This window comes from Asparagus officinalis, chromosome 4 (assembly GCF_001876935.1).
Source record: "Asparagus officinalis chromosome 4, Aspof.V1, whole genome shotgun sequence".
In the NCBI taxonomy this organism is placed as follows: Eukaryota; Viridiplantae; Streptophyta; class Magnoliopsida; order Asparagales; family Asparagaceae; genus Asparagus; species Asparagus officinalis.
The window spans coordinates 65,925,729-65,940,822 of NC_033797.1; the positions used below are offsets into that span (position 1 = coordinate 65,925,729).

At 37.0% G+C, this 15,094-nt stretch overlaps 1 protein-coding gene across 1 annotated transcript; it reads right to left on the reverse strand.

Moving 5' to 3' along the window:
- Nucleotides 1,935–13,930, reverse strand: LOC109837619 (GTPase-activating protein GYP1). Its single transcript, XM_020405940.1, has 10 exons — nucleotides 13,642–13,930; nucleotides 12,207–12,363; nucleotides 11,943–12,126; nucleotides 8,109–8,179; nucleotides 6,408–6,545; nucleotides 6,232–6,323; nucleotides 3,917–4,188; nucleotides 3,345–3,430; nucleotides 3,161–3,262; nucleotides 1,935–2,403 (listed from the first exon to the last, which is right to left on the reverse strand). Exons 1-10 carry the CDS (start codon nucleotides 13,761–13,763, stop codon nucleotides 2,242–2,244), a joined length of 1,386 nt encoding a protein of 461 aa, XP_020261529.1. The 5' UTR covers nucleotides 13,764–13,930; the 3' UTR covers nucleotides 1,935–2,241.

The window sequence follows — 15,094 nt, forward strand, 5'->3', positions numbered from 1 at the left end:
TAGAATTTTCAAATTTTCTTTTCTTCTTTGATTAGCATAACTATTCCAACCAATAATGTTATTTTTTTTTTTGTATACAAATTAAGTGGCTTAGTGGTAGAATCTAATCTTTTAATTGTGATTGATGTTGTTTTATCCAACTTATTTACATTTCGGTGCAAAATAAAAACATGACAATGAAGGATAAAAGAGAATCTTTTTCAGTGTTTTTTTTTATTTGGGTAGAACTTTCTACTGTACTTAAAAAAAATTATATATTGAGGGATATAACTCCGTCCTAGTGTCTGTTGTACGAACCGAGAAACTCCTTGAATATTCAAGCATTAGATTTGAGGGAAAATCTAGACTTATTTAGATTCTATTCTTTAATAAGTCGGCTGTAAATTTTTTTGGACACACAACGAAGACCTTGTAATGGTAGACAAATCAAGCGTTACATGGGCAGAGACTTTGAATATGAATTCCAAATTCAAGATTAATCAACTTCACGAGTCAACACTAATTTTTGTCCAATTTGATAAATAACCGAGCCACAGTGAGTCTAAAGTCTAATAACTTGGTCAAGTTCAAAGTACTAAACGCTCACATGGAGAAAAGAAAAAAAAAAACATCTTTATGACATTTTTATTACTGTTGTTATTATTATTATTATTTTGCAAGCATCAATTTTCAATTGCGTGTGCATAGACCAAGATGGATTTGCTAATTAATCTGCAATGTGGCATTTCAGAAGGACATCATACCCAAACTTATTCAACTATTTTTAAATATTTTCTAAGAAACCCTCTTTAATTTCTCGACTATTGTATGTGCTTAGATTAAGGTTGTCACGGGTGTTTATAATAGTTGTTAATTTAACTAGAGAGAGAGAGAGAGAGAGTCATTAACATAACTGTAATGTACAAATGCTGAAAAGAGTACTTGCGCATGTGACTCTAAAGATGCAATGAACTTAAATCAATTAAAAACGGATTCGGATCTTTTTCACTATAAAAAGGTAGTAGAAAGATTATTGCTATATCTCACAACCATTGATTTGTTTAATGGATGATTATAACTTCTCTTTGAGTGTAAATTAGGAAAATAATGTAATTCACGGGGTAGGTAAAATGTTTGAAATGAAATGAACATAACCATCAATTACATAAATCATTGATTATGATTAAACACTGGCTTCTTCACTATTTTAGAAATGTTTGTAAAGGCCATTGTTGATACCTACTAATTTCTGGTTGTTGATGCGCACATAAACAAACAATATATTTTAGAAAACTGTCATAAAATTTACAGCGTTTTTTCAGATAATATCGTTAACATTTTTTATGTACTTACATAACCTTTTCAGAAAATTACTTTTATTTTTCATAAAGCTAACTTGAAATTTTCAGTTATATGAATAAATAAATTCATGATAGTTCTTAAACCCTCAAAAATTTTGATACTTCCATGAAATTTAGTCAAACAAATTTCGCAATGCAAATTGCGTACTTTGAACTGCAAATTAATGCCACCACTGATCTGTGTAAATTAATTATGAGTTGGCCATCATTAATGATGGCCAACTCATTATCCAATAGGAAGGGGACACCTTACTTGTCCCCCCTATTGGTCCTATATTTTGGGTCCCTATAGCAAAGCTCATTAATTATAAACAAGATGCTTAGGTTTTAACATTTTAAAAACTGAAAGAAAGCAAAAGCAAAGATCAAAATATTTAAAAATAATAATAATAGGCTGATGTATAATGAACAGTCATACAATTCAGAACTTATAAATATATGATAAAAAGGGGAAAACTTTGATTTATTTCTTCACAATGTCATGCATTTATTTCCACATTGCCGGCATGATTCAATACATAACTTCCCATTTTTCATCGAAATTGAAATAATGGATACAACCAGCAATATACTTTCCTCTATGGCCATGGAAAATCTTCAAATGGAAAATCGTCAAATTTCTCAAAAAACAAATCTTTACAAGCATGTTTGAAAAGATAACAATGTAAACTACTGATCAACGCTTAACTTCATCGATACACACACCACAGAGGCATCAATAGGCATACAATAAGTTGCGCAACATGTACAGATTATATAACATAAGATTACAAGATCTCACTTTCCTTCGCAAGACATAGTAAAAGAAACAAAACCCCTCTCATAACGGAAGAACAATACAAGGCGAGCAAAAAGGGAATAATTATATCGAAACCAGGAAGAAAGAAATTGATTATACTTTCTAATTGGCTAAATGACTTGGCGAGCTGTTGAACATAGTATGCCACATGTAAGCTCTTGATAGGACCATCTCCAGTTCATGGTGGGTCCAATTCTGTGTGGGAAGATGTTGAAGGAACATGACCATCTCCTGGAATTCGAGCTTTTGGAGCTTATCAGACCACTGAAATATGATAGGCAATATATTAGAACATCGAAAATATATAACAAGGACTGGGAGTATGAAAATGTACTAGTTCTCGTCGAATAAACAAATGTAAGTAAAATGTTTTAAAATTAATAATAGGGTTAATTGCGGATAGACCGCCTGTACTATCACCCAATTGCATGTAGATACCTATAGTTCTATTTTTGCAGATAGACCCCCTAAGTGAAATCTTTTGACTCTTTTACCCCCAGAGGAAGATATATCTTTTTTGACAAAAAGACATCCTGATGATAAAAGAGTCAGAAAAAAAATTATCTGAGGTCTATCCACAACTTGCCTTTAGTACAGGGGGTCTTCTGCAACAAAAGAACTATGGGGGATCCATCTGCAATGGGGCGACAGTACAGATGGTCTATCCGCAATTAACCCGTAGAGAAAGAACATATTTAAATCTTAAACAATTTGTTCTATGGTCTTTTGGGGGAGATCACAGCCAAAAGGATTCTCAACTTCATCTTGAAACTTGAGAAACTTGTGGTCATCAATGCAAGCGTATTTCATGATGAATTTCAAATTTAATAAGGTTTCTAAATTAGTGGTCATTAATGCTGGTAAAATGCAAAACAAAATAGGTGGAAACTGTGTATTAGAAAGAAAAAAAGCACACTTTGGAAACAGAAAAGCCAACGAAACTTATCTAAAATTTGTGGTTTTGTAAACATAGTTATTTGTCAGTCTCAGAGAAAACAAGAACAGGGTCTGGCTAACTCACTGTCAACAAAAAACTGGCAGATATGTACACGAGAAACTCTGGTAATGCATCCCCTTCAGCAAGGTATGTATCCCACAAACGCGTAACAAGATGAAATGGGATCTGCAGAGATAACGAAGTAAAACTTAGTTACTGTCACTGTAATTACAGGATTTCAATAATGAAATTTACTAAAAAAAACAACCTCACGTATCAAGAGACAATTGAACCAACGAAAAGCAAACTGAAGAAACTCGAGGCCTTGGTCCTCCATGTGTCTTGAAACAGGTTCTTGTGAAGATAAAATTTAAATATCAACCACTATAACAGGAAATATACTAAACATGATAAGATCTTTTGGGCGAAAATATTACACAGAAAATGCATTTCATTAGAAATAATAATTGCTTTTTAGTCAAAGGCTCATCCTATCTAAAATATCAGTGCTGCCTCAAGCTAGAAGAGGCTTTAAGCTAAGTAGCAAGTGAAAATCATTTGACTCGTACAAAGATTACGCGGATTTTTTATATTTGTTCAACAAATGTTTTGTATAGCCATGCTTCCTCAAAAACTATACGATACAGTTTCTTAACAGAAGGGAAAAAAGATAGTAATGACGCCTTCAAATGCGAGATCAAAATTAACTCCTGATATTGTAAACCACGTGATAAAAGTGGTACTCTGCCAGCAAAGATAAATTACCAAAGTGGAGCAAAGAGTTCTTAAGAAATAACATCAAGTACCTAATAAATCTATCAGTTAAGGGGAAAAACTTACCATCTATTCGCCGAACCAGTTCCTTCAATTTGAAGACAAGTCGTTGAATTCCTGGCTGAGCAAATGTGTAGTGATCTTGCATACCATCAAGCAATTTTGAAAGACACCAATAGCAGTCGGCTTCTATGTTAGATATATTTTCCGGAGAAAGAGACAACATCGACCAGTTATCCATGCCGCCTTCAAGATGCTCGGATAAAAATACCATGAGAAATGGTGTGACAAGATCATTTATTCCTTGAACATATCCGCTTGCCGGATGCCGAATAGCCCTGAAAACAAATTCCTGAGACATCATTCATCAAGAAAAAGTACAAATTTCAACCTATACTACAGTGACAGCTTACATTAGATTGTTTAAACAAGAGAGCACGCGTTGAATGGACTACAGATTGCACCTTGCAACATCTACTAATGTAATAATAAATCCACATAAATACCAAGCAAAACAAGATACAACATAACTTACATGTTCTCACATAAAAATGAGATATGACTGATGTATGATATTCATTTTCTGTCAGAAAGAGTTTTTCCTATCCGTGAATCTTTTGTCTAATATGATATCATAGTGATATGATATTGTGATTCCTAATACTTGAAAATTCCAGTTTTCTTAGAAATGAATTTCACCATTACTTACGGAGCGTTTGGCAACCGTGACGTTTTTGTCGTTTCTGTTTTTTTTCCAACAAAAACAAAGAAATATGTTTGGCAACCGGGGCGTTTTTTTGACTTGTCCCTTTACAAAATCTAAAAATTAAACACTTTTCTCAAAACACCAAAAATGTGTTTTAAGATTCCGTTTTTTCATCTAAGTCGTCGCAGCCCGTGTCGCCCGCCGCTGCCGGCCCGCCGCCACCCCGCCGGCCGCCCGCTGCCCTCGCGGCCCCGCGCACCCCGCCCGCCACCGCCCGCCCGTCGTCCGGCTGCCGCCGTCGCCCGCCCGCTGCCTACCGCGACCGCGTCGCCACCACGCGCTCCCCGACCCGCCGCCCGCCCGTTAGCGGCCGCCTGCCACCCTTCACCCATTGCGCCCGCGGCCACCAGTCGGCCCCGTCGCCGCCCGCCAGTCTGCCGCCACCAGCCACCCGCCGCCACCACCGCCCGCCGACTTGTCGTCGCCACCCTGTCAGCCACCTGCGCGGCCCGCCGCCGCTCGCCGGTCGGCGGCCACCCTCCACGCGCCGCCGCCACCACTGCCACCACCACGCCCACGGCCACCCGTCGCGCCTGGCTGTCGTCCGCTTGTCGGCCGACCATCGGCCACCCGTCGACACCGCTGGCCCGCCCATCGGCGACCGCCGGCACTCGCCGCTAACCTGCTAGTAGCCGCAGTTCGTCGTTCGCCCGTCGCACCCGCCACCCGACCGCCGCCGTCGCCGCCCGCCCACTGCCGCTATATAAATGGTCAAACTAGTTTGACCAAAATGGTGTTTTCAAAACACATTTGAAAAAGAAACACCATGGCATGGTGTTTTTTACAAAAACACATTGATTACCAAACACACCCTAAGCTATTAAAAATATGATTAAACAGGATTTAAAGGTTTAACAAAAAGTAATATGTTTGCAAACATTAAAACCATAAATCAGGACGCAAATGCATCATACGAGTGAGAGAAAGTAGTCATAATAGTGTCTTAGGTAAAAGATTCTGGCTAAAGGTTCTAGTTTAGGACATAATCCCAAAACAACAGCTTGTCATGTCATTTCTATTCGCTTTAGTGCATTCTACAAACAATGGTTTCAGATGCCTAACTAGCTTACAAATTTTTTTTAAAGAATAAAATAACAATTTATATTATAGCACTTATTGAGATCAAAGAAGAAAATGATATTAACAAAAAAAAAATTACAGAAGCTGATATCTGTAAATCTTATAAATTTCAATGAAGATACAGATATTGTATATGATCTGAATACAGGCTAACATAAGGTCATTAATCGGTCAACAAATTAGTTAGATTAAATAGTTAATATACTCAGCTCTTTAAATAGAAAGATGTTTAAGAAACATCTTCGCTGATGCAACTGATGGTCACAGATCCTTAAGGATCCATCCTCAGGGAAGAAGGAGACACCTAGAAATTCTTTCACTTTAAGCACATCCTACCAAGTCTAAATGGACTGGAAAATGTCCATAAACATAGCACTAATTACACAATGATACACTCATCCAGCTGAATAAACATGCTCTTTATACAGTAAAATCATGCATCTAAAAAATCTGGAGCAACTGGATGTGAGATAATCTAAAATAACATTCTTTTCTTTAATATGAAAAAGGTCAGAAGCAGACAGAAATATCTAACCATGTATAGAGGACACGCTCCAAGGATTTCTGAACTTGTGGCTGCTGGAAGAAAATGACATCAGGTACTGTTCTCGGGCAATCAACAGAAATCTATTCAATCAGAAACATAACAAAATGGTGAGATATCCTTTATGTTGTGTGTTAAAAGCTGGTAGAGTGAAGTCAACAAATAACCTGGCGAAGCATGCTTATCTCGTCATCCGAACGATCAGCATCAGGAACGTCATAATATTGAGAGACACAATCCAAGTACTCGACTCGTTTCCTTGCTAAAATTCCCTCACGTCTATCTGAATTAGTTGGTGCATATCCCTGTTGTCAGCTAATATTTAAATTTCAAATATGCACAAGAAATTCTAAGACTAGCAAAGTAAATTAATGACTTGTCAAAGAAAATATTTTGCACTAGACATGCCCATGAGGTTGGTGGTATGGAAGATGTGTTATATCAAAATTAGAATTAAAACAAAATAAAACAAAAGTAATTAAGATTTACGATTTTAAAGATGAACGAAAAAAATCAATATCAAATGTCCATTAAATACAAGCCCATTATGCTGAATCGCTGATCATATGTTGTGCAGGTTTTTATGTTGTGTTAAACCAGATATTGTCAAAGGGTTTTTGTTGTGTTTATTTGAGAAAGAAAATGGTTCCAGCATGTTCAAGATGAACCTTAGGATGTTGTCACAGCTCTCACATGCAATGATGCTTCTTAAAGCTGATAAAGCTCCAGCTTGACTGTTGCATAATTGTGCAAGTATTGCGCAGATCCAGGCTCATTTTGATTTACACTTCCGAGCAAGAATTAACAGACTCATTTCAGAGAATAAGCTTGAGGCAACTCGACTATAACTTCAGATTTTGAAAATAGTTTGAACGAAAAGAGTGAAATATGAACACCTCCAAGAAGGAGTCCTTATAGAAAATTAGTGCTGATGTAACAATGAGCCAATGAAAGTGGCAACAGGAGAGAAAGACACATTGAATCGCAGCAACATGGCAGCAGTGTTTGCATTATAGCGACAGTGCTGCTTGACAATGGTGAGAATAGTGAGGGTCCATGTTAAATAGGTGTCACTGGCAAACCAAATGGTTATTCTTAATTCATGATTGACATCAGATTTGGTATGGTTGGTGGGACAGCCATGTAAGACTGTGTTTTCACATGGCACGTGCAAGTATTTACAAATTTTGTCAAGCAGTGCTAGAATTGACAATTGAGGGAAGAAAGCAAAGCAAGGGCCATAACTTTTTCTGAATCCCAGTGCTGGAATTTCAGAATGTTTTAATGTTTTTGCAAAGACAAATAACAGACATCGCAGAAATAAATCCAAATGAGAGAAAATTTACGCAGCAACCCACAAAAGAATTAACAAGTGTCAAGACCAAAGATAGTAAAGGTATCAAGATTTTTTGTGTGGTCAATAATGTTTAACTAGCAGCATGACCAAGCTTCCAGGACAACAGGCCCAAGAAATTCATATTAAACAGTTTAATATTCAAATAAGCTGAAGGTAGAGAGTAAAAAAAAGCAAGAAGTATGATCAAACTGTGTAAAATCCCAACGATTAGTTAAGCAGACATTTGTATTCTCTTAGCTTATATTCAAAATTAAGCAGAAAAAGGATTTGGGTTTAACTCTTGATTGTTCAATCACCAGGATGTTCCAATGAACAGTAAAAATAAAAAAAATAAAAAAACAAAAACAAAAACAAAAGAGAACTAAACATTAAGCAAACATAATATTTGGAAACTGGATCAGGAGAAAGGCAGTATCATCTTTCGCGGAATGCGTATGACACTGAATTTCCAATATAGCAATCACATATAAACACAGCATTGTTCAGAAATCATTAGCTAAGAGTCACTTACCAAGAGAAGCCTCCAGACATTTGGACGCATATATGGTGGTATGCCGCTCCAAGATAACTCACGTAGTTTTTCTATATTACCAAGAACATCGTGTACATAAGTCGCAGTCAAATATGGTCTAGATGCTAGAAAACATATTTAAACATTTAAAAAATAAAGAATAATAATCAGTTGCAATGGATTGACATTTAAAGGATGGGATTTTGGAAACGCAAAACAAACAATTCCGAGAAAAAGAAGAACTGGTATCATGGCATCAACAAAATCTTTAATCATATCCAAAACAGTTAAAAGATTATGGCAACCTTCCTCTGATCCATAGTGTGTATAGCGATGAATTTGGCACTCACTCAGAGGATTCAATTTAAGATGCTACACAATCATAAATTCTGTTTTTATCTTTAAAGGAGTCTTGTGCAACACATCCAACCACATATTGATGGGACAAGACACAGTAATGATGTGGAATGACTCTAGATAGACTAAGGATTCTCTATCCATTGTTGAACATATCCACCACAGGCCAAGCACCCAAATCCTCTCCACTGATGAATAAATCATACCCATTCAAACAATTGTAACAATATTAACAATAATAAATATTAATATTAAAAAGATACCTAAGTTGCAAAGAAACTGCCAACAACTGGCTCGCCAAATGGCAAAGAAGGTTCAACATGGTTTCTTCCTTATTCCTTTTTGTCAATTAAGGAAACGTTATCAGCTCCAGTGAGGATGTCTTACCATTAAATCAACCACCCACCTGAAATTTATAAATATGAAAGTCATGACATGAACCATGATCTATGGGCTAAATCTCAATAATACTTTTAGCAATTCCTCATACTATTGCATTCTATTAGCGGGAATGCTCGAGGGGTTTATCAATGAAAATTCCTTATTATCCGGAATATTGGCACCTTATGCCACCTCTCAATAAGGAGAGTGTCTATATACGAAGATAAAGGCACAGGACATGTGCAACAAAATGTATGCTAAGAGTTATTCTTGCAGACCTTCTGATATTGCTTTTGCAAAATTTTCAAACTGCCTCATATAACCTAGACTTGCAACTAGAAACTATTGAACCTGAGCCCAACCCCACCCCTATGAAAATTCCTTATTATCTGGAATATTGGCACAATATGCCACCTCTCAATCAGGAAAGTGTCAAAAGACCAAGATAAAGGTACAGGACATATGCAACAAAAAATGTGCGCTGATAGTTATTCTTACAGGCCTTCAGATATTGCTTTTGCAAAATTTTCGAACTACCTCCTATAACCTAGACTTGCAACAAGAAACTACTGAACCTGAGCCCAACCCCACCCCTAAGAAAATATTGGGTTTTGATGAACTACAAAGGGCCTTTCTCCAAATCCAACATAACATTGTTTGCAAATAGAGCTTCTGTTCAGATTTCAAGAAATTGATATCGCTTGAAGGCCTAACCAATTTTAGGCTTGCTGATTTTTTTTATCATTTTCCAGAATGATGCCCACCTGGCCAGTTTTATAATTCCTATATACCAAGCTTACCCTAATGTCCAATTCATTTCCAATCTAGTTTCGCTTCCTTGATGATCAAGAAAATGCAAGAAAACCCCTAGTTCTTCTCTCGTCTTCATTGTTGTGCCACATCATTGTTCTTGTCCGCAGGCTTTAAATCGAAATTTAAGTTTACAGCATTCAGAATGTAGACCCCAACTCCATCAGTCTGCAATCTCAGCTAGATCAAGAACCTAATTCCTTTCTTTTCTGTCCATATTTATCGGCAACAAGAGTTGTGACTTTGACCTGTTACAGAGATTTGGAAATTGGAACAAACGTTACCCAGACCCTATCCTCAAGCCAGGCAGTAATGACTGCTTATCTGGATTTAAAGAAATCATATCAGGTTCAAATCTGTTTACCTCAACGAACAAGTAGACTCCGCAGCCACACAAATGCTTAATTAACATTTTCAACTTTGTTTGAACTATCATTGCATAGATCTAATCTGCAAAGCACACCAAGATCTGCAAAGCACACCAACCTAGTAGGAAAGACATAGTATAGAGATTGGTTATTGGACACATTGAAAATCTGGGTCCTATCCAATAACAAATATATTGGTAAGAAACAACTGATTTCCCTGTTGGTTCCATAGCTGATCCAACTTTTATAGAAAATATGTTACAAAATCATGACTTTTTCCCGTCTCGCCTTTATTCTCTCCTCTCTTCAATCTTTTCCATCTCTATATCCTAATTTCTGCTACCCAGTTATGTATATTTCTTAAATCTCACCATCAACTCTGTGATGGAAGTTTCTATTACAACTGCAGAAAAGTTATTTCAGCTTCACTCCTATTTCCAACCGCAAACGAAGTAACTCCGAATATGGATAAACCCTTCTGCTACAGAGTATGCTCTTCCAAACTCCGCAACTAGCCTACTGAGTTTTATGACAGCCTTATCCTGTTCCATAAGAAAGCTGAATGGTCACAGTTTCAATTGAAGGCAAGAAATTCGTCAAATTTTCCATAGCTGACACCACCTCGTGTTAGGAAAGCCTTAAGTTATACACTATTATGATGATGACCCGTGGCCTTATAATTATATGTTCACATGTCACCTTATTTTCACTAAATAAGCATAAAAGATTAACCAAAATCATAGTAAGGTTCTCTACCCCCGCTTCTATTGTTATATAAAATTACAGTTTTGTATGCCTCTCCATGTATATCTGATTGCAGATACTCCCTTAGCATGCTAATATAAAGTTGAAGTTCACTTATTAGCATGTCAAGAGGTTTTTTCTTTTTTAATCATCAATTTATCTGCAAACCTTCATCGATACATTCATTTAATGGGAACTATTAAGTGTTCACAGTACTTTATTTGGGATATAAACAAAAGCATTTTATCTCTAATTATTGATAATTCATCTTTGGTTCCAATGTCTGAAAAAGAAAAATTACCACTTTATCTCCTAATCCTCATTTATTTTGTCACTTTATTGTAATTAACAAATTCTCTTTATGTAAAATATAACTAGAGCCCGAGAGAGTTTTAAGAAGATAAATGATAAACTGATTTCTGAGAATCACATCAACCCTTTCAAATCAAGTACCAGGAGGCCTTGACTTGTGAATACCCACAAAGCATAAATTGTACGTGGAAACCTCTCATATATAATGGCCAGGGTGCTTCTTCTTCTTAAGCTATGGACATATGGTGATATTATTACTATTAGACAATTTATCTGATAATGAATGTGGTAACTAGTGCACACGTGTACATCCTCTATCGGCAATTTAGAGATCTAGCATATATCCTTTTCGTGTAACTTACAATGTGATATCCTCTATCGGCAATTTAGAGTTCTTGCATATATCCTTTTCATGTAACTCATGTGTATGAGCATCTATTATAGACACAGCATTCAAATGAGATGCTGAACATGCATACTGAAAATTTTCCGCTTGAACTGCAATATGGCACCAAAAAGTAATAAAGCACGGTAACTATGCGCATCCATTGCCTTCTGCTCTTTTTCTCCAATCCCAAATAGTTATTCTCACCGGTGTTGGCAAAGGTAAATATCGGGAATATGATATAGATGGAAATTCTAGAAAACGTATTGCAATAGGAAGGAGGTTGGCAACAAGAAAATATTCACAATAGCTCAATATTTAGAAAACACTTGAAAGAAAAAGAAGATTCCTAAAGACAAGGGCATGAGAATCTACTGAGGCACAGAACTAAAGCATTAAATAAGTTGGATTCTTTATTTAATTACTCGAATGAAACATTTAAAGGCACAAAAATAAAGCGATAACAAGAGAATATACCTAATATCACAGCTGGTCTTGATAGTTCCTTTGTGAATTTTGCAAGTCTAGCGGTATCTGTAGCTCTAGCCCCCGATACAGATCTCTGATCATCTGCAGAAGAACTATCACTATTCTTTGATGATGATCTTAGGTTTTGAAGATTCACATTATCACCCGCGCTTCCAGAAGTTTCACCATCTCTCTGTACCACCAGGCACTTTAGTTGACAATCGAAGATAAAGAAGCAAGGATGAAGATAGAACTGGAATGAATCAATATTACCTTAAAAGGATCATTCATCTGATCTCCTTGCCCAACATCACTATCATAGTACCTTCTTCCAATGTCTGGAGTATTTACAGGTGAGATGCACTCATTCAAAGGCTCAGACTTGCGAGTCAACAGAACTTTACCAGGAAAGCTGCGGCCTTTAAGGAGCCTGGATAATAATTAAAGGATGAAAAGGTGAAAATAGAAACTTTTAACAGTAGAAACTAGCTATTATCTTTACTTAATCGGGAAGCAGAGGTTGCTGCAAATTATCGTGTGGTGGAACAGTCGGCCTAAGGAAAATGATGAATTTTCTATGAAAATATCTAAAGCAATCTCATTTAAGAATGCAAATTCCCTGTAACAAATCCTAACATCATCCCCAGTCTGCTAGATGTATCCTAGTTCTTGAGAACTGGTCTTTTTTCCCTGAGTTACACAAGCTTAAATTGCATGATCAACAACATATTTTTTTTAGAGAACTAGCCTTCTGGGGTTTTCGGTTACTTATTCACTTTCACATAGTTTCCATAGCCAAGAATTTAATGCCAATGGTTGGACTCCGTGAAGTGTAAGACTGTAAGTTATCATATGAAAATTTATGGTTTTAGAAATAATAATTTCCTGGGATGTCTGACTTTTTAGTCATTGGGTTCATCCCATTATAGTCTTTCACACACTTTGTCTAGGGCCATAGGAGCCCGATCAGCGTACTTAGAAGCTTAAGTTGGGGTAAGTGTTTGTTATATGTTTTTTTTAGTTAACCATTTTTATAAGAGATCATGGTTGATAAAAATGAACTCCTAAGTTTGATGTTATCTTATTCACAGAATATTTGTTCCTATGCATGACTATTCAACAGATTAGGTCTTAAGGTTCCTCCGATGGGGGGTACCGAAAACATTTTCATAAATTCTGCTATATGTTACAGGTTTGGATACGCCAAACGAAGTAAATGCAAAATGAAAACCTTAAAACTGTCCAAATCGAGGATGAAGAACTAGTGCTACCCAAATCAGCAGATATAATTGATGCAAACACAAAACGAAACAAAATACACGCCCAAAAACTGCAAAAATATTCCGCAACCGTGCAGGCCAGGCACAGTAGCAACTCCAAGCACGACATCAGACTTATTCAGATCTATCACATGCAAAATCCCTAACGAAAACATCAACTAATAAACTCCCCTATCAACAAAATCCTATACTTCGCAGTCATAACATCGCAACCAATAGATCAGAGTCCAAAATTAGAGCCACCACCAAGATGTGATTTTGATGCAAACCCAATTTACAGAAATGCCAGAATAAAAAACCCCATCTGAGATTACTCGTCCAGAGATCTGAATTGGGTTGGAAATTCGTTCAAAAATGAATAATAATAATGATAATCTTAAGAAATGCGCGAGATTCAAAGCCGCGAGATTAGATTAGATCTAACTAACCCTTGGACGTTCCTCAGAGTCTGATTGAATCTCCACTCTTGATTTGGGCTTGTGCTGCTGCTGCTGCTGCTTCCACTGTTCATTTCCTTTCTTCGATCTTCTTCTCGTCTGCCGCTCATCATAAAAACATGGCAATCTCTCCTCTTCTCTGTTCTCTTAATTTTTGCTCTCTGCTGCTGTTTATTTATTTCTTTATTTCTTTATTTCTCCCCCTTTTTGAATTTTCTAAAAGTTAAAAAGGCGAAAAAAGAAGACCAGCGCGAATTCGTTGCGATGTTGGTGGGATCCTGAAGTCAGTCCTTCAATTGTTTGCCTTTCACTGTATGGCACATATGATAACGCTAGAAAACCCCCTGGCCTTTTCTTTTTAGCAATAATACAAGCACATATTTTCAAAACCAACCCTTTCTCAACTTTATTTTCAAATATCAAACCGTTTAACATTTATTTAATATTTTTGACCCAGTTTAAGTTGTAGAAAACTTCATGGGATTGTGAATCCCGCAAAGTTTTAGCACAAATTAATCATCTGGCTAATCAAAAAATCTTCATGGGATTGGAAATCCCGTGAAGATGTTTGCCTCATCCCACACCCCTGCGCACGCCAACGTGGACAACGGCAAACTTTACGGGATTCTGAATTGTAGAACCCCGTAAAATTTTATAAGGATATATAGATATTGAATTATTAGTGATGAACAATTCTTTTGTGAAAATTTATCATATATACATATATATATATTGAATGTGATGAATCATGTTTGGGAGCCTAACAAGAAATTCTATGTTGGAGAAAACAAGTGGATTCACCAGGATGTTAAACAGACATAGCAGGCAGTTGTCCTGCTGTGCGGTCGACCGCGACATGCGCGGCGGTCGACCGCACAACAGTCGGGCACTCAGCGGACTTTTCTCCTGTTGCGCGGTCGACCGCGCTGGGCGCGGCGGTCGACCGCACAGCGGGCAGAGAGTTTTTCTGTGTTGGGTCTTAACGGGTTTCGGGTCGGGTTCGGGTCGGGTTGTGGGGATAGTATATATACTATTATACCCAAAAGAGCCCCATTTTCCATCTGATATCAGAACCCTAGCCCCCTCTCTCCCCTCAAACCCTAGTTTCTCACTCCTTGGTGATTTGGAGGAGCTTTGGAGGGCTTTTCAGCGAATTGTTGGTGGATTCAGCGAGAGGGATCATCTTCCTCCAGATCTAGGGCTTCGTTTTCGTCGAAGGCGAGTAACATCCCACCCAACTTCATCCCTTTTCCTTTTTATGCTTGGATTTGAGTTTTATTCGGTTTTTATTGAGCCCAAAATCGTATTTTTGTGTAGATAAGTAGATCTTATGGCATGGGATGCAAGAATCATATATTTCAGTCTTAAAAAGTTCACTAATGATGTTCAATTAATGAGATCCTGATCTGAAACGTTTTTATGAGGATTAAATCTAATTTTACTG

Excerpts from the sequence above, each read along its gene's own strand:
- LOC109837619 (XM_020405940.1), bottom strand. The coding sequence starts at position 13,763 with ATGATGAGCGGCAGACGAGAAGAAGATCGAAGAAAGGAAATGAACAGT. Across the intron at positions 3,431-3,916 it reads ACTGGTTCGGCGAATAGATG|AACCTGTTTCAAGACACATG; the intron begins GTAAGTTTTTCC and ends TATCTTCACAAG. Across the intron at positions 2,404-3,160 it reads CTGCCAGTTTTTTGTTGACA|TGGTCTGATAAGCTCCAAAA; the intron begins GTGAGTTAGCCA and ends ATCATATTTCAG.